The following is a 25,885-nucleotide window of genomic DNA, read 5'->3' as shown; positions in this document are numbered from 1 at the left end:
AACCTCCAGATTCAAGGCAGAACTCTCTCCCACCTTGCCCAACTCACAATAGACAAGCCACTACAGCAGAGATGGGCAAACCACGGCCCGCAGGACCATCCTGCCCAGCCCTTGAGCTCCCCACCAGGGAGGCTAACCCCCGGCCCCTCCCCCACTGTCTCCCCTCCCTCGCAGTCACGCCACCGTGCAGGCAGTGCTCTGGGCAGCAGGGCCGTGCGCTCCTGCAGGGCAGTGCATCTGGCTCCAGCCAGGCAGCCCGGCTGCCAGACATGCCGCTCTGAGCAGTAAGGGGGCCAGGGCTGGCAGGTCCCGGGGGGACAGTCAGGGGACAAGGAGCAGTTGGATAGGTGTGGGAGTCCCCGAGGGGCCTGTCGGGGTGGTTGGATGGGGTGGAGGTTCTGGGAAGGTGGTCAGAGAACAGGGGGGGGTGTGCGGGGGAGTTGGAAAGGCGTGGGAGTCACAGGGAGCCTATCAGGGGGTCGGGGTGTGGATAGGGGGCGGGGCAGTCAGGGGATGGGAAGTGGGAGGGGGTGGATAGGGGGTGGGGGCCAGGCTGTTTGGGGAGCACAGCCTTCCCTACCCAGCCCTCCATACAGTTTTGCAACCTCAATGTGCCCCTCGGGCCAAAAAGTTTGCCCACCCCTCCACTAGTTACTGAACTGCAGTGAAAGGTGCTCCCTCGCAAAGGCTAAGCATGCTGCCTTCACATCACTCGTAGCACAAGGTGCTACAAAAGATGAACTTCAGATACATACATTTATAGAAACAAATGCACTCTAGGATTATGTAGTTAATGCCCCAATGTCCCAATATGAATGGTGGAATTTCCCAAAGTGCTCAGCGTTGGCTTAACTCATTTTCCATTTACATCAATGGTAAAACTCCCCGACTTCAATGGCAGCATCAGGGCCAACATTAATCACTCTTGAAAGTCCCACCTTACATCCTAGCCTGTTTTCTGAAGGTTTCTAATGACACAAATAGTGTGTTCTGGTTATTAGGAACATCAAGCACAGAATTCAACAGTGACTGGATAGTTATTTCATTTAGAGCTGCAAGTCACCTTCAATTCATGCAGCTGAAGTTTTGAGACAATCTTCTGCATATTTTACTAACCATTGCTGGTAGCAATGTGGCAATGTAGTCTGCCTGTTAGCTCTAGCATCGCTGGAAGGGACAGATTTCACGGCCAGAAGGGACTACACTGTGATCAGCTTGTCTGATCTCTTGTATAACAAAGGCTACAGAACTTCCCCAAAAATAATTTCTTTTGAAATAGAACAGATTTTTTTTAAAAATCCAGTCTTAATTTAACTCATGTCTCTTTCCTGTTGCCAAGCTGCAGCTCTCATCTTGGATCAAAGATGTGTTTGTACAGCAGCGAGCACAACAGGACCCTGAGCGAGGTTTTTGGGCACTAACAAAAATACAGACTCTCCTTGGTCTTACCCATCGGACACACTCAAGCCATAATAACTTATAAAATCAGTGGCTTCTTCGCAGTCTCTAAACAGTAGCATGCGAACCAAATTATCCAGAGGAAAGACAGTGGATCTCTGAGTGTTCACAGTGTAGGCAATATTGAGCGACTTGAGAGCATCTCTGCGTATCTGGAAAAAGGAAAAAAAAAAAAAAAAAAAAAGCCAAATAGCTATTAAACTTCTGGAAGACCTCATAAAATATGTATTAGACAGAGCTGTTCTTTACAACTAGAAAATTAAGAGGGCACTGTCAATAGGAAAATCGGTTTTGAAAAATTATACATTACCACCACCTTCTACCATCCAAGGAACTGTTTATATTTAATTTTCTTTTCACTTTTTGCATTGTTTGCTTTTTAGCTTTTACTCATTGTGGACAGCGACTCAAGCCTGGCCCCTCACGAGCGTTTTCTTTTGTTTCTCATGCACTAGCACAAATGCCTAAGGGTTTCCAACACCGGAGCACTGACGTTTCCCAAAACGAGTCAAGAATGTCTCTTTGTTCTCTGGTAACATTGCACCTAGCACAATGGGGGTCCATGAGATGGACTTCTAGGCACGATGACAGTACAAATCATAGGAATAAATGAGACCCCAAAATAAAAAAAAAACATCCTGAAAATGTGTTCCATATTTTGTGGGATGTAAGAATATCAAATTTTAAAATGGTTATGCACTCACTCTGAAAGCAAATCCTATATTTTACATGTTTTTCTATGTTGCATTGTGGTGGAAAGGCATTTTGGTTGCTTCCTTTGTAAATCTGAGGTTTTTCTTAAAGAATACAGCAGGCAGAACTATTAGGGTTTAATAGATATGCACTGGGTTTGGCGCTCTTTGAATCAACCCTGGCCCACACTGTATTATTAGACACTGGTACACAACACACACACTCCTTTTTCTTACCTGGTTGAAGTAACAGTGTAAGAGACAGGCATTCAGATAGGAAGCTGCTCGCACCAACTTGAAAAACCTTACAAAGTTATTGCTGTTTAATGCAGCAAAGGCTTGAACTGCAAATCTGACCTCAGCTGAGTTTCGGACAGCAGGTTGAAACTGTTGCACTTCTCTGTTGAGACAAGAAAGATGGGAGTTTTATCATCTAAACATTAATGACCATAGCTCAACAGTGATGTCTGTGAATGTATTTTTAAAAATGGCCACTTTTAAAACACTCACACAATTAAAGATCGTCTTGATGCCTTGATAGCAAAACTCTAATGCATGTAAATTGAATTAGTAGCAGTATCCTTTCATCATTTATGCTCTTATGTAATAGTTCAATTAGCATTAGCATAATGGTATATTGTCATGGCTGACGAAGTTAATTCATTTTAAAATGTATGTATTTAAACACTTTCTGAAAAAAGAATCCCCTGTGACTAAAGTTTTGCGCTTTTCTCAGCCCAAAAGGTGAGTTTTGAGTTACTTACACATGGTGAAAAATGGAAGGTAGTATTGAAGCACTTAAAGAAATTTAATGTTTTTCTGATGCATTTAAAACAGGGCTGTTTATTTCAGTAATCAGATATTCCAAAAGACGTTTATTCAAATGTTTATATTCAAAGGTTGGGTTTTTTCTGGGTGAGGAAGAAGATTTTAGTAAATTCCATTCACCCAGTTTGGGATTGGTAAAAAAAATTAGTTTTTCTTTTTACTAAAATAAGATAACACTTTACGACATACGGCAGGAAAAATGGCTGTAGTTTGAAATATGTCCCATAAATAGTCCTTAATAACAGGAAGTGAAAGTTTGAGAGGGTTGGGGTGAAAATGAATACGTTTTAGGCAAATGAAAAATAAGTTCTGAGCATCTTCACTGAGCATCTGAAGAGTAAAGAAGCCTTGTCCCTTTTATGACATCACTGCAAATTTCCCCACTCCACCCTGCACGGCTGTTGTCAGGATGCATGAGGCTTGCATTAGCACACACACAGGAAAATCTCTCTCTACACCTTACCCACAACCAGCGCCTTAAAACCAGCAAAAAAGCAGATTACAAAACTTGCAGAGAGGCAGCAGTTTTAGGGTTTCTCCATAATGTTTGTTCCATTCTGTGATATCAGCAAATTCTAAACTTACACGTAAAAATCTATAGTTTTCATTGGCAATGATACAGCCATCACAATGTAAATCAATGGGATGCTGCCCTGCTAACCCAGACATACAGAAAGCTGCCTCCAGTCCAACTGGTCCCAACAAATGTGTGAATGTGACCAACGTTCCCTCTAGTTTTTTCTGTCCATGTGCAGAATTAATTTTATGAGCAGCAATACCGAGGTAATGTGAGGCTGTGCACCACCAGTAGAAACAAAAAACCTAGATATAAAAAAAAAATGTTTAAGTTCCCATGGGGATAATTACTCCAGCCAGGACAAGTTAGGCATTTTTGAACTCACTGTCAAAAAATTAAATGTAAGCGTAAGAGAGAAATAAAATTATGAAATGCAAAGACCAGTCAAAATACTAAAACAACAGCACTTTGAAAAAATAAAATTACCGAGAATGTACGTGCATTGCAGCAAGTACCAACAAGCAGCTGGCCAGAGGCTCCAAGGCAGAGGGCAGGAGCAGCACGGCAGCAGAGGGAAGGGGCACTTGAACACAAGTTGCCAGATGTGCACGGCACTTGATTGACTCTTGTGCAGGCGCGCAGCTTAGAGGAAACCCTGAAAGCGACCCTCACCCACTACATTTGCCTCAGTGAAAGGAAAAGCAAAAACCTAATGGGAATTATTCAAATGCTAAAAAGATTAGAGCATAAACAGTTTCTTTCTTCTCCGCTCTCTCAAAAGTAAGTTACAGGAAATGCAATGCAAAACCTGAATATATAATCATGAAACATCTCCATGATGACAATTTGTATTTTTTAAAATGTAACAGTAAAGCCTTCACCTAAGAGCTTCTAAATATGAATTCTATATTATACAAATGTTCCAGAGGCAAAAGATGAGGCAAGTGTGACAAGCTGACAATTCACCTGAGAATATCCCCCTTGTTGAGATTCAGCAGCACATTGTAGCCTCTGAACTCTGCTTCACTCTTGCAGTAAATACCCTTATTAGCCAGGTCCTGGTACATCTCCTTCAGGCTCTGCAAACATTTAGTCATGTTCTCATTGTTGATCTTGGCATCAAAGGAGGACATGGGCTCCTCGCACAAGTGGTGGGCACAATGAATATGAAAGCGAGTGCACTTCTCAATCAAGGATACTGTTAGAGGGTCACAAAGATGTTGCTGGGTTATATCCTGACCAAAAAGAAAAGCAACACATTTGTAAATTTAGAAATAGTTACAAACATAGCCAAATAGATAAGTCATTGTGAATTCCAGCTGGAATTCATATTTTATATTTTTCACACAAGCATTCTACAGAAAACTTTGTCGAAAAGATGAGTCTTTTTTTTTTTTACTTTTTGTTTAATTTTTGAACTGCTACAGGTGTATTTTGGATTCTAACTGTCAAGTGGGTCCAAGTGCCAAGGGTTACCTTTCTTATTCCACGTGTCCTATTCCATACAAAGTCATACCACTCTCGGTAATTCCCTTCCCCTTGGTCCATGATTTGGGTAACTAAATAGTCCATGGTCATGCGCAACACCTCTGAAGGTCTCAGTTCATGGGGCAAAGGCTCCTCCTGGTCTGCCGAAGACCTGCTGTATTCCTTTATTGCAGCTGCATGGTTTACCTGAGAGAGCAATCAAAGAAACACGGAGTGTATATTAAAATCCTGAGTATTAAGTTGACTGTGTTAACATAACCATTGCCAAATATCTACTTTCAGAAAAGAGTAGGCTATTGAAAAAGAGTTTGACATTGTCCACACTTGTGACCAACCCTTGCTGTGGAGAACAACATCTTTTACATAAGAATGGCCATATTGGGTCAGAACAATGGTCCATCTAGCCCAGTATCCTGTCTCAGATAGTGAACGGTGCCAGATGCCCCAGAAGAAATGATCAGAACAGGGCAATTTTGAGTGATCCATCCTGTCATCCAGTCCCAGCTTCTAGCAGTCAGAGGTTTAGGGACACACAGAGCATGGGGCTGTGTCCCTGACGATCTTGGCTAATAGCCATTGATAGACCTAATCTCCATGAATGTATCTAATTCTTTTTTGAACCCAGTTGTTCTTTTGGCCTTCACAACATCCTCTGGCAATGAGTTCACAGGCTGACTGTACATTGTGAGTAGTAGTACTTCCCCTTTTGTTTGTTTTAAACCTGCTGCCTATTAATTTCATTGTGTGACCCCTTGTTAGCCAACGGCCAAGGATGTTTGGTGAGGTGCCACCTATGCCCGTTTATACCATCCGTGACTTTAACCGCTAGGACGCACTGTCCCTTCGCGGCAGGCAGCCCGGGCTAGGCTGACGGATGCCCCAAGGTCCTAACCACCCGTGACTTTAACTGCTAGAGCTCAGAGCTCCTTCGCAGCGGGCAGCCAGGATTGACTGACAGGTGCCCCAAGAGTTTGCCCCGTGGAGGCGGCACAACTCAACGCTAGGCTCTTAGTACTCTCACCTAATGGCCAGGCTTTAGAGCCAAAACGGCTGAGGTTCTTTAATTGTGCTGGCTGTTTTACAGTAAACCAGAGAAAAACAAGTCAGGCTTATGCACAAATGGTTACCAAAATTTATTAAGCTAGATTCTAATCATGTGGTTACAAATTGTTAGTGCCTACTTATTTAAATGTAGAGATGTTACACACACAAACAAGTTACAAAACTGAAGCCACAATCCCAAAGAAAGAAAACAAAGTATAGAGCTCTATTTCAAAATATGCGTACACTAAAGATAGGAGATCAGGTGTGGGTGCTTCTTACCCTCCTTGCATCTCTCGATTCCAGCGGTGCCAAGCCAGGATCGGTCACTCAGTTCCGCGGAAAGACGAATAAGGGACAAGGCGTAGGGACCCTCTTAGCTGCAGAAGCCTTGGGAGGCTGTCACTTATCTGACCAGCAGATAGATAGTGAAAAGCACTCAAAAATCATGGTGCTGTAGGTCCCCTACTTATACCTCTGTACTCCTTTATTCTCTTTCTCCTTTCTTATGCCAAATTGAGGCTGGTCTGTCGGGGTGACGCCAGCTTTCGCAAGAGTAGTTTACACTTGCAAGGGAGAGAAACAATAAGTGTCGACTACTGGACATTTCTTTTATCAGGGTAAATATTTTCCCACCTAGGATGTTGGTGTGTGTGCATCACGCTATTTAGTAGGGGCTAAGAGCCATGTCTGTCACAGGGCCTCTGCCTGCTGTGAGCTTAATCCTTGTATCTGTTCCCAGAGGCACATTGTAGCAGCACACCTGTGCTTTCACAGCTTCAAAGGCTGTGCTGGAATATATGTTAAGTGCCCTGTTCCGGCTTCCTCCTGTGTTTCCAGCAATGCTGGTCTGGGGGGGGGGGGGACGGGGGGGGACGGGACTGGCTGTCTGGCTACAGCCCTAGTTCTTTGAAGGGATAAGTAAACACTTCCCCATTCACTTTCTCATACCATTCATGATTTTAAGAGACCTCTATTATATGCCCCTCCCGTTGTCTCTTTTCTAAGCTGAACAGTCCAAGTCTTTTTGAACTCTCTTCCCATGGAAGCCGTTCCATACCCCTCATAATTTTTGTTGTCCTTCTCTGCACCCTTTCCAATTCCAATATATCCTTTTTGAGATCAGGTAACCAGAACTGCAGAGAGTATTCCAGGTGTGGGTGTTGCATAGATTTATATAGCGGTATTAGGATATTTTCTGTTGCATTATCTATCCCTTTCCTAATGGTTCCTAACATTTGGTTAGCTTTTTTGACTGCCGCTAAACACTGAGTGGATGTTTTCAGAGAACTAGCCGTAATGACTCCAAGATCTCTTTCTTGAGTGGCAACAGCTAATTTAGACCCGATTGTTTTGTATGCATAGTCGGGATTATGTTTCCCAAACTGCATTACTTTGAATTTATCAATATTGAATTTCATCTAGCAGTTTGGGGCCCAGTCTCCCAGTTGAGTGAAATCCCTTTGTAACTCCATGCAGTCTGCTTTGGACTTAACTGTCTTGGGTAATTTTGTATTATCTGCTAATTTTGCCACCTCAACGTACATCCCCTTTTCTAGACCATTTCAGAATATGTTGAACAGCACAGATCCCAATACAGATTCTTGAGGGACACCACTATTTACCTCTTTCCATTGTGAAATCTGACCGTTCGTTCCTACCCTTTGTTTCCTATCTTTTATCCTGTTACTGATCCATGAGAGGACTTTACCTCTTATCCCAGGACTGCTTACAAGCCTTAGTGAGGGACCCTGTCAAAGGCTTTCTGAAAGTCTAAGTACACTATACCCACTGGATCCCCCTTGTTCACAGGCTTGTTGACCCCATCAAAGAATTCTAATAGATTGGTGAGGCAGGATTTCCCTTTACAGAAGCCATGTTGGCTCTTCCCCCACAAATCATGTCCATCTGTTTCAACCCATTTGCTGGTACTGAAGTTGGGCTTGTTGGCCTGTAACTGCCAGGATCACCTCTGGAGCTTTTTTTAAAAATGGGTGTCACATTAGTTACCTTCCAGTCATCTGGTACAGAGGCTGATTTAAGCGATAGGTTACATACCACAGTTAGTTCTGAAATTTCACACTTGGGTCCTGGGGACTTCTTATTGTTTATCAATTAGTTCCAAAATCTCTTTTATTAACACCTCAATCTGGGGCAGTTCCTCAGATCTGTCCCTTAAAAAGAATGGCTTGGGTGTGGGGATCTCCCCAAAGTTCTCTGCAGTGAAGACAGATGCAAAGATTGCATTTAGTTTCTCCGCAACAGCCTGGTCTTCCTGGAGTGCTCCATTAGCACCTTGATCATCCAGTAACCCAAACGACTGTGTGACAGGCTTCCTGATTCTGATGTACTTAAAAATATTTTTCTGTTAGTTTCTGTGTCCTTAGCTAGTTCTTTTCTGGCCTACTTTATAATTATTTTACACTTGTCTTGCCAGAGTTTATGCTTCTGTTTTCTTTACTAGGATTTTTAAAGGATATCTTTTTGCCTCTGCCTCTATTACTCTCTTGTTTAGCCAGGGTTTCATTTTTTTTGATCCTCTTACTTTTTTTTTTTATTTAGGTATACATGTAGTTTGAGCCTCTATTACGGTGTTTTAAAATAGTCTCCCTGAAGTTTTCAGGCATTTTACCCTTGCCAATGTTCCTTTTCGTTGCTATTTAACTCATTTTTGTGTAGGCTCCATTTTGGAAATAAAATGCCACTGTGGTAGGCGTATTTCACATTTCCCCCCTTAAAAAGATGTTAAATTTAATTACATTATGCTCACTATTATTGAGCTGTTCAGCTATATTCACCCCCTAGACCAGATCCGGTGCTCCACTTAGGACAAAAGCAAGAATTGCCTCTCCCTTTGTGGGTTTCAGGACAAGCTGCTCCAAGAAACTGTCAGTTATGGTGTCAAAAAATGTTCTCTCTGTATTCCTTCCTGAGGTGACATATACCCAGTCAATAAGAGGATACTTGAAATCTCCCATCTTATTGCATTTTCTGTGTTTGCAGCCTCTCTAGCCTCCCACAGCATTTCACAATCACAGGTCAGGTGGCCACAATCATCCAGGTCAGGAGGTTGGTAGTGTATTCCTACTGCGATACTCCTATTGTTCAAACATGGAATTTCTATCCATCGAGATTCTATATACAGTTTGATTCATTTACAATATTTACTTTATCTGAATCTATGCTTTCTTTCAAGGACAATAAGGCCATTGCGGAGAAACTAAATTAATTCTTTGCATTGGTCTTCACAGTTGAGATGTGAGGGAGATTCCAAAACCTGAGACATTCTTTTTAGGTGACAGATCTGAGGAACTGTCCCAGATTGAGGTGTCATTAGAGGTGGTTTTGGAACACACTGATAAATTAAACAGTAATAAGTCACCAGGAGCAGATGGTATTCACCCAAGAGTTCTGATGGAACTCAAATGTGAAATTGCAGAACTACTAACGGTTATCTGTAACCTATCGTTTAAATCAGCTTCTGAACCAGATGACTGGAGGATAGCCAATGTGACGCCAATTTTTAAAAAGGGCTCCAGAGGTGATTCCTGCAATTACAGGCCTCAGAGGCCTGACAGACATATTGTCAGACATATAGATGAACATAATTTGAGGAAGAGTCAAGATGGTTTTAGTAAAGGGAAAACATGCCTCACCAATCTACTAGAATTCTTTGAGGGGGTCAACAAGCATGTGGATATAGTGTATTTAGATTTTCAGAAAGCCTTTGACAAGATCCCCCACCAAAGGCTCTTAAGCAAAGTAAACTGCCATGGGATAAGATGGAAGGTGTTCTCATGGATTGGTAACTGGTTAAAAGATAGGAAACAAAGGGTAGGAATAAATGGTCAGTTTTCAGAATGGAGAGAGGTAGATAGTGGTGTCCCCCAGGGGTCTGATCTGGGCCGAGTCCTATTCCACATATTCATCAATGATCTGGAAAAAGGGGTAAACTGTGAGGTGGCAAAATTTGCAGATGATACAAAATTACTAAAGATCGTTAAGACCCAGGCAGACTGCGAAGAGGTACAAATGGATCTCTCAAAACTGGGTGACTGGGCAACAAATGGCAGATGAAATTTAAAGTTGATAAATGCAAAATAATGCACATTGGAAAGCATAATCCCAGCTATACATATAAAATGCTAGGGTCTAAATTAGCTGTTACCGCTCAAGAAAGAGATCTTGGAGTCAGTGTGGATAGTTCTCTGAAAACATCCACTCACTGTGCAGCAGCAGTCAAAAAAGCGAACAGAATGTTGGGTATCATCAAGAAAGGAATCAATAAGACAGAAAATATCATGTTGCCTCTATATAAATCTACGGTACACCCACACCTTCAATACCGCGTGCAAATGTGGTCGCCCCATCTCAAAAAAGATATACTGGAATTGGAAAAGGTTCAGAAAAGGGCAACAAAATGATTAGGGGTATGGAACAGCTTCCATATGGGGAGAGAGTAATAAAACCGGGACTTTTCAGCCTGAAAAAGAGACAGCTAAGGAGAGATATGACTGAGATCTATAAAATCATGACTGATGTAGAGAAAATAGGTAAGGAAGTGCTGTTTACTACTTCTCATAACACAAGAACTAAGGGTCACCAAATGAAATTAATATGCAGCACGTTTAAAACAAATAAAAGAAAGTATTTCTTCACACAATGCACAGTCAACCTGTGGAACTCCTTGCCAGAGTATGTTGTGAAGGCCAAGACACTAACAGGGTTCAAAAAAGAACTAGATAAATTCATGGAGGATAGGTCCATCAATGGCTATTAGTCAGGATTGGCAGGAATGGTGTCCCTAGCCTCTGTTTGCCAAAAGCTGGGAATGAGTGATGGGGAGGATCACTTGATGATTCCTATCTGTTCATTCCCTCTGGGGCACCCGGCACTGGCCACTATCAGAAGACAGGATACTGGGCTAGATGGACCTTTGGTATGACCCAGTCTGGCCATTCTTATGTTCTTATATAGTGCCACTCCTCTACTAGCCTGACTTACTGTGTCAGTCCTATATATTTTGTACTCTGGTATTACCATGTCCCCTTGATTAGCCTCATTCCACCAAGTTTGCGTAATGCCTATTAAATCAATACCTTCATTTAATGCTGGGCACTCCAGTTCACCTATTTCAGTATTTAAACTTCTAGTATTTGTATATTATACCAGTTGTCCCCCATCTGTCATTTCTGCAGGCAGGGCCATAACTACTGACTTGATGGTATTTAATTTATTCACATAAAGGCTTTTGTATGGTCCCCACCACTATAGTATTTGAGCACTTTGCAAATGATAATGGATAATTCTCACAGCACCCCTGTGAGGCTGGGCGGTGCTATTATACCTCTGTTTTAATGGTGGGGAACAGAGGCACAGAGAAACTGAGTGACCCATCCAAGGTCATACGAGGAGTCTGTGGCAGAACCAGAACAGAATTCTGATCTCGAGTCCCAGTCTAGTGCTTGCACCACAAACCATCATTCCTCCCAAAATATCCAGAGTGGCTTCAGTCACAGCTGCAGCACTTCTCTTTGCTGCCTGAAGAGGAGGCTGCAGTGCTCACAGGGTGAGGAATAACTGTTTTGAGAAGGGAGAAATTCATCCCAAAATCAGCAGGGTGTCTTGTCAAGTACATCAGGAAAAAGTAGCATTCATCCCCGAATGAAACAGTGTATAAAAGCCCAGGCTCTCCTCCTTTGGGAGACAGACACACACACAGACAGGTCTTGGTCAGATTCAGTGGGATGAATGAGCCCTTGCTTACACCACAGACAAGACAAAGCTGCTGTATTTGGACTACAGGTATAAAAGCGGATCAAGATATATTATAACCAAATGCTCAAATACAAAATAGGGGATAACTGGCTTGGCCGTAGCACTGCTGAGAAGAATCTGGGAGTTGTGGGTCAGCAGTGTGATGCTATTGCAAAAAAAGCAAATGTAATTCAAGGTTGCATTAACAGAGGCATAGCATGCAAGTCACGGGAGGTGACAGCATAGCTCTACGCAGTGCTGGTTAGGCCTCAGCTGGGGAACTGTGTCTAATTTTGGTCACCAATGTATAGAAAGGATGTAGAGAAGCTGGAAAGGATCCAAAGAAGATCAAAGGTACAAAATGCAAGCCACCTGAGCAAAGTCTGAAGAAACACGTGAAAAGATAGGAGTTGCCTTACCAAGTGGAGGGTAAGTGCTAATGAGGCCAAGTCAATCAGGGTGGATGTGGCCTAATCCCAACAGTTGACAAGAAGGGGTGAATATCAGCAGAGGGAAAATTACTTTTTGTAGTGACCCAGCCCCTCCCAGTCTTTATTCAAGCCTAATTTGATGGTGTCCAGTTTGCAAATTAATTCCAGTACTGCAGTTTCTCCTTGAAGTCTGTTTTTGAAGTTTTTTTCGTTGAAGAATGGCCACTTTTAAGTCTGTTATTGAGTGTCCAGGGAGACTGAAGTGCTCTCCTACTGGTTTTTGAATGTTACAATTAGCACTCACCCCCCACTTGGTAAGGCAACTCCCATCTTTTCATGTGTTGTATATTTATACCTGTCTACTGTATTTTCCACTCCATACATCTGATGAAGTGGGTTTTAGCCCACAAAAGCTTACGCCTAAATAAATGTGTTAGTCTCTAAGGTGCCACAAGGACTCCTCGTTGTTTTTGCTGATACAGACTAACACAGCTACCTCTCTGAAACCTGAAGGAACATGGTATGTTTAGTTTGGAAAAGAGGATATTAACAGAGGACATTAGAGCGGTCTTCAGATACCTGAAAGGCTGGCATAAAAAAGATGGAGAAAACTTGTTCTCTCTTGCCACAGAGGGCAGGACAAGAGGCAATAGGTTCAAACCACAGCATAGCATATTTAGATTAAATCTCAGGGAAAAGTTTCTAACTAAGAACAGTAGGACAATGGAACAGACTGCCTAGAGAGGTTGTGGAAGCTCCTTCCCTGGAGTTTGCAAAGGGAGGCTGGATGGCCATCTGTCTTGGATGGTTTAGACACAACAAATCCTGCATCTTGGCAGGGGGTTAGGCTAGATGATCCTTGCAGTCCCTTCTAACCTTTTTGTGACACTATGCCCCATATTCTTCATAGAGATATAGTTATGTTTTATGCAAGATGGGTCATGTAAGATATTTTTGGAAAGGTTATGATGTACTGACTATGATTATCCTATTTGTATGGATGTATCATTTCTGTATCTGAAGTTAGGAATATTGACTATGTAACAATTATAACTGTGTTTGCACCTGGGGAACGCCCAGCAGACAAAATGCAGTCAGTCTGCCTGGTTAATCAATGGGCCATTACAGAGAACAATAGGACTTTGAAGATGCTAATCTCCCACCTTCCTGAGAAGCTTCCTGGGATGCTGCTTTGAGGTTGCAACATCATGTGATCATGTCACCTGGTACTAGATTCCATCTTGGACTACTAGCATTTTTCCACAGAGGCGGGAAATCACACAGAGACAAAGGATTCCGGTCATATTTAAATCCTATTTAAGGCAGGGAAGTGAGGTAATCAGGGTCGGTTCTTCACTGAATCCCTGCCCAAGACGACTGCTGGAAACACCCAAGACTGATCTGGGGAAGGGAAGAATGGACCCAGGCTAGAAGGTGTCTGGCCCGTGAAAGGAATATCTGGAGTTCTAAGCTGCAAGCAAAAGAAGTTGTTCTTCAAGAATCTTTGCAACCTGCTTAAAACAACATTAGGGTGAGAAATTATTACTTGTAGCCAGTTTCTTTAGTGTATTAAGCTTAGTTGGTGTGTTTGCTTTATTTTCTCAAGTAATCTACTTTGATCTGCTTGCTATCCCTTATAATCACTTAAAATCTGTTCTTTGTAGTTAATAAACTTGTTTTTGTTTCCTATAAACCAGTTTGCGCAATTCATAACTGGAGGGCAAAAAGCTGTGCACATCTTCCTCCACATTGAGGGAGGGGGTGATTTTCATGAGCTTACGCTGGTACAGATTTGGGTGCAGCACAAGACAATACAATTTTGGGTTTACACTCCTGGAGCGGGTGTGCACTTGAGTGCTGGGCAATCCCTGAACTGAATTTTCCCACACAGAGCTGATCTGAGCTTCTGTGTTCTTTTACAGCTGGGTGTTGCCTTACCTATGTGTGTGCCAGAGGAGGCTTGAGGGCCTGGCACAGCAAGACAGAGTGAGCAAGCCCAGGCTGGAGGAACGGAAGGGCTCAGTGGATCCCCAGTACATCAGGGGGCACGCCGGGGGAGAGGGAGCAACCTGTCACACCTATGAGTCTATAATTGTTACAATAGCCTATTATCAATTTAAAAGAGAGCTTTTCCCCTGTAATGGGGAATTTTATATACCCGTACTGCAGCCTTGGAAAGGGTTTTACTATCTGTGCATCTACAAACAAACAAGGGATTTCTTTGTAAAAAACCCAGTTCATATTTAAGTTCTGGGACCTAGAGTCATTGGTCCCTAGAAATTTTCATCAGAATTAAACCAGAAATATATTGCACAGTGTTGACAGCTTAACTGACAATTCAATGACAGCAAATAAACAATCACAACAGCAGCAGTCAGTACATAGAGGCTGGTACCTTGTCAGATCCTGGGACCACTTCAAAGATACTGAGCTGGTTCCTTGTCTCCCTCATATAGCGTTCTTTTTCAGGACACATGTCTGGGCACGTTCCAACAAATGTTTTAGCTTTGCCTAGATCGGTCCTTTTTACTCGAGCTAAACAAGTGTTAAACAAAAACAACGGTTAAGTGTCCTGCTCCTTCATTTCCAACTGATATACATCACCCAGATATAATCAAATCAGATTACAGCCCTAGGTATGCCATGTTTCAGCAGGAACCCAAACATCCACTCTTTATTATTTACTAGAGTGCTGACAGTACACTGTACTGAACAAATGTAGAGGGTAACTAAGATCATTCAGGCACTAACAGTGGGTCACCTGACAGTGGATTCCTCTTCTTCAGTGACTTTGCATCTATCACTCTGTCTAGCCCAGTGGTGGGCAACCTACAGCCCAACAGGGTAATCTGATTGCGGACCGTGAGACATTTTGCTGACGTTGACCATTTGCAGGCACGGCCCCCCGCAGCCCCTGGGAGGGCCAGACTGGGACACTTGGGGGAAAAAGGGGTAGGGGTACTCTGGACGAGTAGTTCTCAACCTTTCCATACTACTGTACTCATTTCAGGAGTCTGATTTGTCTTGCATACCGCAAGTTACACATCACTTAAAAACTGCCTGCTTACAAAAATCAGACATAAGTGTCACAGCACGCTATTACTGAAAAAGTAATTACTTTCTCATTTTTACCATGTAATTATAAAATAAATCGATTGGAATACAAATATTGTACTTGTATTGCAGTGTAAAGTATATAGAGAAGTAAAACCAGGTCATTGGATGATATTTTAGTTTGTCCTGACTTTGCTAGTGCTTTTTACATAGCCTGCTGTAAAACTAGAGAAGTATCTGGATGAGTTGAAGTACGCCCTGAAAGACCTCTGCGTACCCGCAGGGATACACATATCCTTGATTGAGACCCACTGCTCTAGACAAAATCCAAGGGCAGATAGATGTTTTTGATATGATGAGCTGAGTAATAGGTCATATTCAAATAATCATTAGGCTGCAGAGCTGACACAACAGAGAGATAAATGGCAGTTCACATGACTCTTAAGACTAAATTATGCATCTTCCCCCATGCAAAGCCAGGTTATAGAAAGGATGAGGGAAAAGGCATCTACATGCATAAGAAATTGGTGACTAGTCACTCTGCCTCAGGGAAGCCTGTAATTTAGGGCCAAGCATGTAGTACTTGATCCATTGTCTTGCTCCCCATTCCTGTAATCTTGCTATGCCAACATACCCCTTTTCCTTGCAGAGTCCACTTGAACAACATACCCTTTTACTCAGCAGTTTTACTGCATTTAAACACTTCAGCAACACAGACATTTTTCGCTGTCTGCACTCAGTACTGTAACAATCCACTTTCAAAAGGATATCTTCGTCACTAAAAACATGCAGGTTGTTTTTTCTTTAAATGTGCAGGTCTTTCAGAAACTAATGGCGCCACCAGAAAGATGCTGGTATGCATAGCACCATGAAGCAGCTCAATCCATATGAGGTAAACATTCCATGGCTCCAAATTAATTTTAGAGTCATGCCCCTATAAACCCATGTGCTGACTATTTATTGCTTACCAATGTAAGATTTCCAGATCAAACACACACACAAAAACTAGTGTCTATTTGCTAAGACTTTTGCTCCAATAACATTACACAAATACAGTAGTAAAACAAGTTTAATATGAAACTACTAACATGGCATCTAGATAGTTCCCTAGGGAATCCACTGATCCCTTCTCACATATAAAAGACAGGTTTTTAAGAATGGACTCTCTTACAATTTCTGATCTGTGTAATACGTATCTTTACTCCTTCAATGCACTTTAGCCTTGTAGCTGCACTCAAAAGTTAGCTCCCATACAATTCCATGTTTTGAGAAATGTTTAAAATATCCTAAACTAATGCCTCTTTTATACAGTACATGCCAATAAAGTATGCATAAACATTCTTTTGACAGGGATACGATCTGATACTTACTCGTCAGAACAGATATCCATGTGCAATAAAGAAACATGGAATGTTGTAAGGACTATGAGAAACAAGTCTACCTAAACAGAGCAGTCCCTCTGACAGGAGGAGAAAACCATGCTATTTTATAGGCTGTTCTATGCAGATTCTTACAGCACAACCATCCACCATGGTAACTGAGAATCCAGAGTCTAACCTCTTTGGTTTCATACGCAGACATTGTACTCATTTACCTCACTCGAGAGTCCCTTTCCAGCAGAAAAAAAGATTTTAAATAATGTAAGTAGATTTCATAATACTTCATTGCCTAGTTTCTCTCCCTAGTAAATGATAGAGAGATTGTGTTGATCTCATCAGACAAGCCTAATAAGGATCTAGCTAATACAAATGTCCTAATGGTAAAAACTCTACAAAATTATAAAATAACATTCTTACGTCTCAGAAGCAATGTGTCATTTTTATCATAAACCAGTTTTATTAAATACAACAAAATAAATGAAAAATAAAGGTAAAAGTTTACCCTCTTGGGATCTGAGCTCAGGTATTTTATTGTCACTTGAGTAGTCGAGCTGCCCCCCCTGAGGATGCAGCTTTATAGATGTTGAACTTCTAGATTTGTAGTGTCCAAGTTTAAAATAAGACTCTCAAGAGTGACAAGTAGGATACGAGATTTGCTAGGGCAGATCAAACCATTGGTCCATCAGGTCCTACCTCTACTAGTGGCCAATGCTGGATGCCACAGAAAAAGGCCATATTTTGACAGAGAAAGAATTCCTTCCTAGTTCCTACAACAATCAGCATTACATTTGATTATCCTCATCTACACACGCACAATTACCAATGTTACCTTGACGCATTATTTTATCCCTTTGGTCCAGAAGGCGATATTTGTCTTCAGAGGTCTCGGCCACTGAGCCTATCAGGTTACTGACAGAGGATGCTGATACAGCCAAACTCTCAGAGTTCTGCCCTTCAGTCCCAGAATCAAAAGGGTCTGCCTCAAATTGCAGCGACTTTGTAAGAGCAGATTTCTTAGCTGGAGAACTAGAAAAAAAAAACAGATTTGATCAGTGATACTCTACTGGACACTGTGAAAATAAGAGGGACTGCAAGCCAAAGAGAATATACATTTGCCTGGATTTCTACTCTTAACATACATCTCACATTATTGTCTAAAACCATTCTGGAAATGTGATCTTGTCAGCAATGTTCTACTTCTGTACATTACAGTTATGATGGTCAGTGCAGTCTTGAGCATTTAGACAACTCATTTACATAAACGCGTAATTAATTTAAGTGGAAGTTATGTATCTAAATCCCCTAGACAGATCTGAAAAAAGTCTCAAATTTGGACAGCCATGGGACATACTGCATGCAGCAGTTCAAGATCAGCACACAATATGGTAGTTTGATTCTGTTCCTGACTGCAACAAACTTTTTCGTATAATACTAAAGAACTAGAGTGTTTGGCTAGTAAAATCGCTTGACAGACTATTCAGTCTTGAATAGATGGTATCTTACATGTTGGAATGCTATCCAGAAACACAACAGGTTATTCCATTAGGACCATATTCCATACCGACACAAATATATCCAGAGACTATGAAAGGCCCAATCCCGCAGGCATTTTATAACAGCTGATTAACCAACAATTGATTTTTATAACAAATTAGCAAAAAGAAAAGGAATACTTGTGGCACCTTAGAGACTAACCGATTTATTTGAGCATGAGCTTTCATGAGCTACAGCTCACTTCATCGGATGCATACTGTGGAAATTGTTGAAGATTTCCACACTTTCCACAGTATGCATCCGATGAACTGAGCTGTAGCTCACGAAAGCTTATGCTCAAATAAACTGGTTAGTCTCTAAGGTGCCACAAGTATTCCTTTTCTTTTTGTGAATACAGACTAACACGGCTGTTACTCTGAAACATAACAAATTAGGACAGTATTTACAACTGAGATTTATTTGCATGGTGAGCTTCAAGTTTTAAAATGCAGATGAGCAAAATGAGCTGCCACAATAATTTAATGTACAACATTTTATTTTTCTCACACCACAAAACAAAAGTGGCTGAAGGGATTTTGCTCAAATAGCTAAACAAAATTCACCTTTGGGAAGAGAACAAGCTTGGAAAACTTCAGCAAGCTAAGAACATCTGAAAACACAAGTTATAATGGTTTGAAATCTTAACTATAGTGGTTATTATCTAAGCCTATTACAATGAAAAGAACAGAAGAGCAGTTGCTTTATGGTCTTGTAGCCAAAACAGTGTGAGGCCCCATTGGGAAAAAAAGCCACCGATATATAACTTAACAGGCAAATTAAGAATAAATAAGGCATCTTAAGATCCAAATCATGCATGAAATCAGAAGCATTACTGCACATATAGGAAAAAATTATCTGTTCAACATATGCCTCAACCTTCAAATTTTAACAAGACCAAGAGGCTCCTAAGAACACTCACATTCCAACTGGAATGAACAACAGAGAAGGTAAACAATAAATATACAATACAATTAAAGGAACTTATCAGAAACTGCAAACAAAACTGCCATGACTAAATGGGAACTTTGTTTTTTTTTTCTTGTTTACTCAATACAAAATGATTGTGGTTACTAGACATACATTCTGATAGGAAATTCCTGTCATGGAAAAGGTCTCTATCAGCCAGACTGCTAGAGAAATGAACATACCTTTTACTAGACAGGTTGCTACTGGTGGAGGGTCTTATTAAAGATTTGCGAAGAGGGGAATGCTGATAGTTTTGCTCTTCTTTGCTTTGTCTCCCTTCATCTTCATCTGCCTTCTTCTCCTTAGATGAAAATTCTCCCTTACCAAGACCTGAATAATATACCAAGTGAGGTCAGATACTTGCCAAATCATGCAACTGAAATTTTTAAATTTACTTCTTGAAAAAATGTGTTCTAATTTGTTTTAATTGTATTTCCTTATGGTTTTAGAAGTCACAGACATGTGAATTTAAACAGCATTTGCAAGCTATTTTGCATTAGAGGATGTGTCATGCACCAGTTCAATTCCACAGTGCAGGACTATGAAACTTATTGGTTCTGTTGCAGACTGATAGAATGAGACACTACAATCCATACAGTTATGTAGTTCAATATGAACCGACAAAAGGTTTATTGAGCAATAACTGTAGTTGTTTGGCAGATTGTCAACAAATGTAAAGCCTGATTATCTGAACTTTGGATTTCCCAGTTTTGGATGTCTCCCAAATCAGAAATTTGTACAGATATGAATTTTATCAGAAATTGTGATTTATCCAAGTGTTCTGAATGTCTCCCAAGACATTTGGATAATCATTGTACAGACTCATTCTCGGATGCACGTGTCCTCAGAACTTAAATCTGAACTCTGTGGAGAGCTGGGGCCATGCGTATGCCTTTGGCAGCCGCAGCACACATCTGGTATGTTGGCTAGGTTGTTCTGCTAAAATGATCAAAAGTGAAATAATTTAAGATGAAGCTATTTTCACAATCAGGCTCCAAAGTTAATGTCATAATGAGAGGAGCATGGGCAAGTAAGCACTCTCAGAGCTTCAGGAGGACAACACTGCAGCAGTTTGCATTCGTTTTTTGTGGGGAAGTTAGGGCTGTGGAATTATGAGGCAATACTTTTGGTACTGGTATTTGTCCAAGCATTTCTCAAAGGCGGCCACCAGGGGCTTTTCTTGCGGCCACAGCCTCCTGGGCCGTGGTTTGGGAGAGCAGAGGGCAAAGTATCAGCCCAGGGGCCACTAGCAGTGGTTGGGCCCGCCTCCCCCTGGAGGAGCAGGCAGTTAGTGAGTTCCCCACCTTCCTGGGAGTGGTGGAGTTGGGCTTCAGCCCCGGGGTGGTGGGTGGCAGGCTCCAACCACGGGGCTTCAGGCTCTGTCCCCAGGCCCTGTCCCAGGTGTGTGGCTTTGGGCTCCGTTCCCTGGCTGTGTGGTGGCAGGCTCTATCCCCGAGCTTCCCCTGCCCCCATCACCTCTGGCTCCCATTGCCTCCCCCAGTGCCGCATTGCCTGCTGCCTCTGTACCCACCTCCCCTCCAGGGCTTAATTTGTCCCCGGAGGTGAGTAAGTCTGCCATGAAAAGTGATATTAACAAACATACATATATCACTTTTCACAGCAGACTTACTTATAGCTAGCAAGTCTCAAAAAAAAAAAAAAAAAAACCCACAACCCAAAAAAGCAAAAGAAACAACAAGAAAAAAGACAAGATTGTTCAAAGCACCTTATTTGTGTTTCTATTCTGTTTTGGTCTAGTAAAGAATAGAGACAACTATACATTATTTGTATTATTGAGTCTTCAAAAAACAAATAAACAAACCCTACATATATAAATTATAATGGTCTGGACATGTATATGTGTATATTTATTTGTTTTTCCTAAAGTATTTTAGGAAAAATTGTCAGAACGGCCACCAGCAAGAATTGGTGGCCACACTCTGAGGCCACCAAAAAATTTGTTGTGAGAACCCCTGTGCAGAGTACCACGTAGTGATACTTCGATCCTAGGAGTATGTTTACAATAAGGTTAACTAGAGTGTTTTGTTCCAAAGGAAAGTTAACATGGGACGTATACTTCCAAGCTGGACCACCGTCTGCGGGAGCTGTTCATAACAACTCATGTCTGACAGACCCATACAAATTATTACATTTAAACACTTATTTTAACACAATACACTAAAAGGGAAAGACATAACTAAGTAGCCAAAACATGAGGAAAAGAGGAACAGGAAAGAAACTGAAGACATCAGCACCATGTAACCTTACATCAAACATTTAATTCAGCAAGGGAGAGTATATCTGCCCCAGAAGTCAGCTTTCCAGATGGTTCCTAGTTTGCAAGAATACTAGAAGGAGAAAACACCATCTCTTTTATTATGCAAATAGTTCTCACATTAAAATTTTACCCAACAATCTAAAAAGTTTATTTGGCAGCATGAGGGTCTTGCTACTCATAAAACCACAATGTTAGGAACGTTCACAACAGCTAGTGCCTAATCGGCTGGTTATCCATGGGTGCTTTATAAAGGCATTATAGCTTTTAAGTAGGACAGTTAAATTCAAGACCTACATTTAATCCTTAAGGCCAAAAACAAAAAGTGAAGTAGGAGAATAGCAGATTAGATATATAACAGGTAAGGCTACGTCATGGGTATTTTTAGTAAAAGTCATGGACAGGTCATGGGCAGTAAACAAAAATTCACGGCCAGTGACCTGTCCATGACTTTTACTATATACCCCTGACTAAAACTGGGGGGGGAGAGGGGAGGGCATGGCCCTGGGGCACTGCGGGTGCTTGGGAGGAGGCGCAGGTACTGCTGTGGGTGCTGGGGCGGAGGGGTTGGCAGGGCTGGGGCAGGTTCCCCTCCCTCAGCTCCTGGGAAGCAGAGACCTTCAGCTCCTAACTTCAGGGCTGCCTCCGCTGCATCCCAAACCCCTGTTCTGCAGCTCCCATTGGCTGGGAACTGCAGCCAATGGGAGCTGCAGGGGGCGATGCCTACGGACAGAGGCAGCACATGGAGCTAAGAGCTGATGGAGGGGAGTTCCTGTTGCCCTTCCGGAGAGACCCCCCCAGGTAAGCACCCCAATGCCCAGCCCTGAATCCCCTCACATCCAAATTCCTGCTGCTGCATGGCAGGGGACCTGAGACTGCCCCAGCAACAACTGGTGCGAATGGCCCACGGGCTGCCCAAGCTGCTCAGGTGGCTCCCGGGCCAGCTGCATGGGCCGCTGCAGAAGTCACGGAGGTCATGGAAAGTCACAGAATCCATGACTTCCATGACCTTCGTGACAAACATGGAGTCTTAATAATAGGTCGTTGGAAGAAAACCACTCTCACTTAATCAACATCGTCTTATGAACAATATTTGACTTTAAAAAGCTGAGGGTTAGCAGACACTACCAAGAATTGCTTTATTTTTGAATTTTTACTCCAAGTACATTCGTCTTATTTTCTTACAGACTGTACAAATCAGATACTGTACATAAGCACAGCCTTTGCATTTGGTGCCCATCACAAAGGGAGAAACCACCACAGAAACAGTGTTTTACTTCTGGAGCCAAATTCCAACCTGGTGCAAACAGGTGCCACTCCACTGAAATCAACTGATTGTCACCCTCTTATATCATGCCTAGAAGAAATACAGACAATAAAAGCTTACTTGTTTTCTTCTTATGCCAAAATGTTACTATGTCTTTATGTAACCCTTTTGCCTTCTTCCTTGCCTGAGCAGCAGCAGCCTGAAAAACAGCATGCAATACCAGGGACAATTAGCATCGGAACAAGATGTAAAGAAGTCTATACAGCATGTACAAAGATATGTTTGTTCCACGGGGAGTTCGGAGATCTCCCTAGATGTCACTAAAAGCCAAATGCCGTATGTGGCAAGGAGACTGCCCCAGCAGAAGATTGCCTTGTGTGGAGGTCACATAAAGCTGAATTCTATGGTACCCTAATCAGTACTGTATCAGGCTGATAGCTCAAGACTGAAGGCCTCTTTTTAACTACAGAACAGGTACAGCACCTGTTAACAACATAGGCTTCCCCATGCTGTTCCATCAATATACCCCAATCCTGATCTGATGGGATCACCTTTAGTGATTAGAATATAGTCTGGTCTCCAGATGTTGATTGGTTAGAGCAGAAATCCATTAACTCCACCACAGTGAATGGCTGTACACATCCCAAACAAACATTTAGATACTACACATCTATTTTTAAATTTACATTAAATACTCACATGATCATAAAAGTGAATAATAGCCAGCTTTTTGCTGCGCCTGGTAAAGATGCGCCGGACTTTCATCCGTCCAAAATGCTTCTCGAGCACATTCGTGTCATTAAGGTAGTCAGGGATATTTTTGCACTGGATTGCTGTGAGTTCACTTGGCGACAAGCCACCAAGACTGTCCACACTCTCGCTGCTTCGATTTCGACGTGAAGGGGTCACAATAGCAGAATCTGACAGGAAGTGTTGAAAGAGTCCCGAAATCAGGCTCTAGAATTGCCTGTGGTTTCTTATTTTGGATCTCAAGAACTTAGATGTTAAATCAGAAATTTACAATAAGCAGGGGGTACATATTTTTATTAGTAGATTAGTTAATGAAAACACTACAATAATTCAGTGTTAAGGTTGAAATTTCGAATTAGCAAAGCAAGGAAATTCAAAGTTCTCTTTAACGAACCCCTGTATTGAAGAGTCCTTCATTACTACTGGCAAAGTGTGCAATTATGTATTTTAAGAATATTGTTCAGCTTTGTGGAGGCATGAAAATGGACTATGCAACACACAATCACATATAGTTGGTTATGAAGTGAGAGTAAATAAATTAAGATGTAAACAGTTAGGTTCTCTTGTTCATATGTAAAGTCACAAAACTAACTAAATGAAATGTTGTAGCCAGACAGCCAGCCCCCGCCCCCTCAGACCAGCATTGCTGGAAACACAGGAGGAAGCAGAAACAGGGCACTTAACATATATTCCAGCACAGCCTTTGAAGCTGTGAAAGCACAGGTGTGCTGCTACAATGTGCCTCTGGGAAGAGATACGACAATTAAGCTCACAGCAGGCAGAGGCCCTGTGACAGACATGGCTCTTAGCCCCAACTAAATAGCGTGATGCACACACACCAACATCCTAGGTGGGAAAATATTTACCCTGATAAAAGAAATGTCCAGTAGTCGAAACTTATTGTTTCTCTCCTTTGCAAGTGTAAACTACTCTTGTGAAAGCTGGCGTCACCCCAACAGACCAGCCTCAATTTGGCATAAGAAAGGAGAAAGAGAATAAAGGAGTACAGAGGTATAAGTAGGGGACCTACAGCACCATGATTTTTGAGTGCTTTTCACTATCTATCTGCTGGTCAGATAAGTGACAGCCTCCCAAGGCTTCTGCAGCTAAGAGGGTCCCTACGCCTTGTCCCTTATTCGTCTTTCCGCGGAACTGAGTGACCGATCCTGGCTTGGCACCGCTGGAATCGAGAGATGCAAGGAGGGTAAGAAGCACCCACACCTGATCTCCTATCTTTAGTGTACACATATTTTGAAATAGAGCTCTATATTTTGTTTTCTTTCTTTGGGATTGTGGCTTCAGTTTTGTAACTTGTTTGTGTGTGTAACATCTCTACATTTAAATAAGTAGGCACTAGCAATTTTGTAACCACATGATTAGAATCTAGCTTAATAAATTTTGGTAACCATTTATGCATAAGCCTGACTTGTTTTCTCTGGTTTACTGTAAAGCAGCCAACACAATTAAAGAACCTCAGCCGTTTTGGCTCTAAAGCCTGGCCATTAGGTGAGAGTACTAAGAGCCTAGCATTGAGTTGTGCCGCCTCCACGGGGCAAACTCTTGGGGCACCTGTCAGTCAATCCTGGCTGCCCGCTGCGAAGGAGCTCTGAGCTCTAGCAGTTAAAGTCACGGGTGTGGAGAGGCTCTTAGTGCTGCCATTGGGGCACCTGTCAGTCAGTATTGACTGCCCGCTGCGAAGGAGCTCTGAGCTCTAGCAGTTAAAGTCACGGGTGGTTAGGACCTTGGGGCATCCGTCAGCCTAGCCCGGGCTGCCCGCCGCGAAGGGACAGTGCGTCCTAGCGGTTAAAGTCACGGATGGTATAAACGGGCATAGCTGGCACCTCACCAAACATCCTTGGCCGTCGGCTAACAGAAATTGGCGTCACGAACAGGATTGTGATATAGGCTGCACTACAGTAACACAATGAAACCAGTCATGATAAACACCACAGAATTCCCTGAGCTAGAGAAAAGTTTGACCCAAGAGGGATGGGGAAATCCTCTGTGGAGCGAAGAACTGCTGGAGAAATATTGGGGAAAACCAGCAGAGATCTGGCAGCATTTCTGTAACTGGAGAACTGCCTGCAAGATGAAGAAAGGGAAAGGAAAAGGTGCTTGTATATGGCTGCTTACTAACATTTGGCAAGCTGCCTGTAAGGATTATCATAGTCTGGCAATAGAATTTAATAGGCTGCAACAGGAAAGGGACACACTGCGCCAGGAATGCCAGAATTTAGATACCAGAGTAAGAACACTGAATAGGGATATGAAACATCTTCAGAAAAGATTACTTCCCTTAATTGAGAAAGAAGGGATAGAACGAAGGGAAAAGCTGGAGACAAACACGCAGAATCAACCGGGCTAAAGTTGAGACTGCTCTCTGGCTAGACCCTGAGGAATGGGATGGAGACATTTGGGATTCAGCAAATGAGTCCCCCTCCTCTGAGGA

At 42.3% G+C, this 25,885-nt stretch overlaps 1 protein-coding gene across 4 annotated transcripts in view; it reads right to left on the bottom strand.

The window, feature by feature from the left end:
- The window catches only part of MCM3AP (minichromosome maintenance complex component 3 associated protein), a 100,155-nt gene that overhangs the window by 50,646 nt on the left and 23,624 nt on the right, over window positions 1–25,885 (bottom strand). For all 4 annotated transcript variants that reach the window (XM_073306988.2, XM_073306987.2, XM_073306989.2 and 1 more), the window contains 9 exons: window positions 23,386–23,606; window positions 22,807–22,885; window positions 19,327–19,474; window positions 17,475–17,671; window positions 14,608–14,747; window positions 4,972–5,169; window positions 4,462–4,730; window positions 2,388–2,550; window positions 1,450–1,610 (listed from right to left, as the gene is read on the bottom strand). In XM_073306988.2, coding sequence (XP_073163089.1) covers window positions 1,450–1,610; window positions 2,388–2,550; window positions 4,462–4,730; window positions 4,972–5,169; window positions 14,608–14,747; window positions 17,475–17,671; window positions 19,327–19,474; window positions 22,807–22,885; window positions 23,386–23,606 — 1,576 coding nt within the window. The remainder of the gene's footprint in view (window positions 1–1,449; window positions 1,611–2,387; window positions 2,551–4,461; window positions 4,731–4,971; window positions 5,170–14,607; window positions 14,748–17,474; window positions 17,672–19,326; window positions 19,475–22,806; window positions 22,886–23,385; window positions 23,607–25,885) is intronic.

The sequence above is a fragment of the Lepidochelys kempii genome, chromosome 11, assembly GCF_965140285.1.
Source record: "Lepidochelys kempii isolate rLepKem1 chromosome 11, rLepKem1.hap1, whole genome shotgun sequence".
NCBI classification, from domain to species: Eukaryota; Metazoa; Chordata; order Testudines; family Cheloniidae; genus Lepidochelys; species Lepidochelys kempii.
Note: the sequence above shows the minus strand (reverse complement) of the source record. Positions and strands in the feature narration are given on the sequence as shown.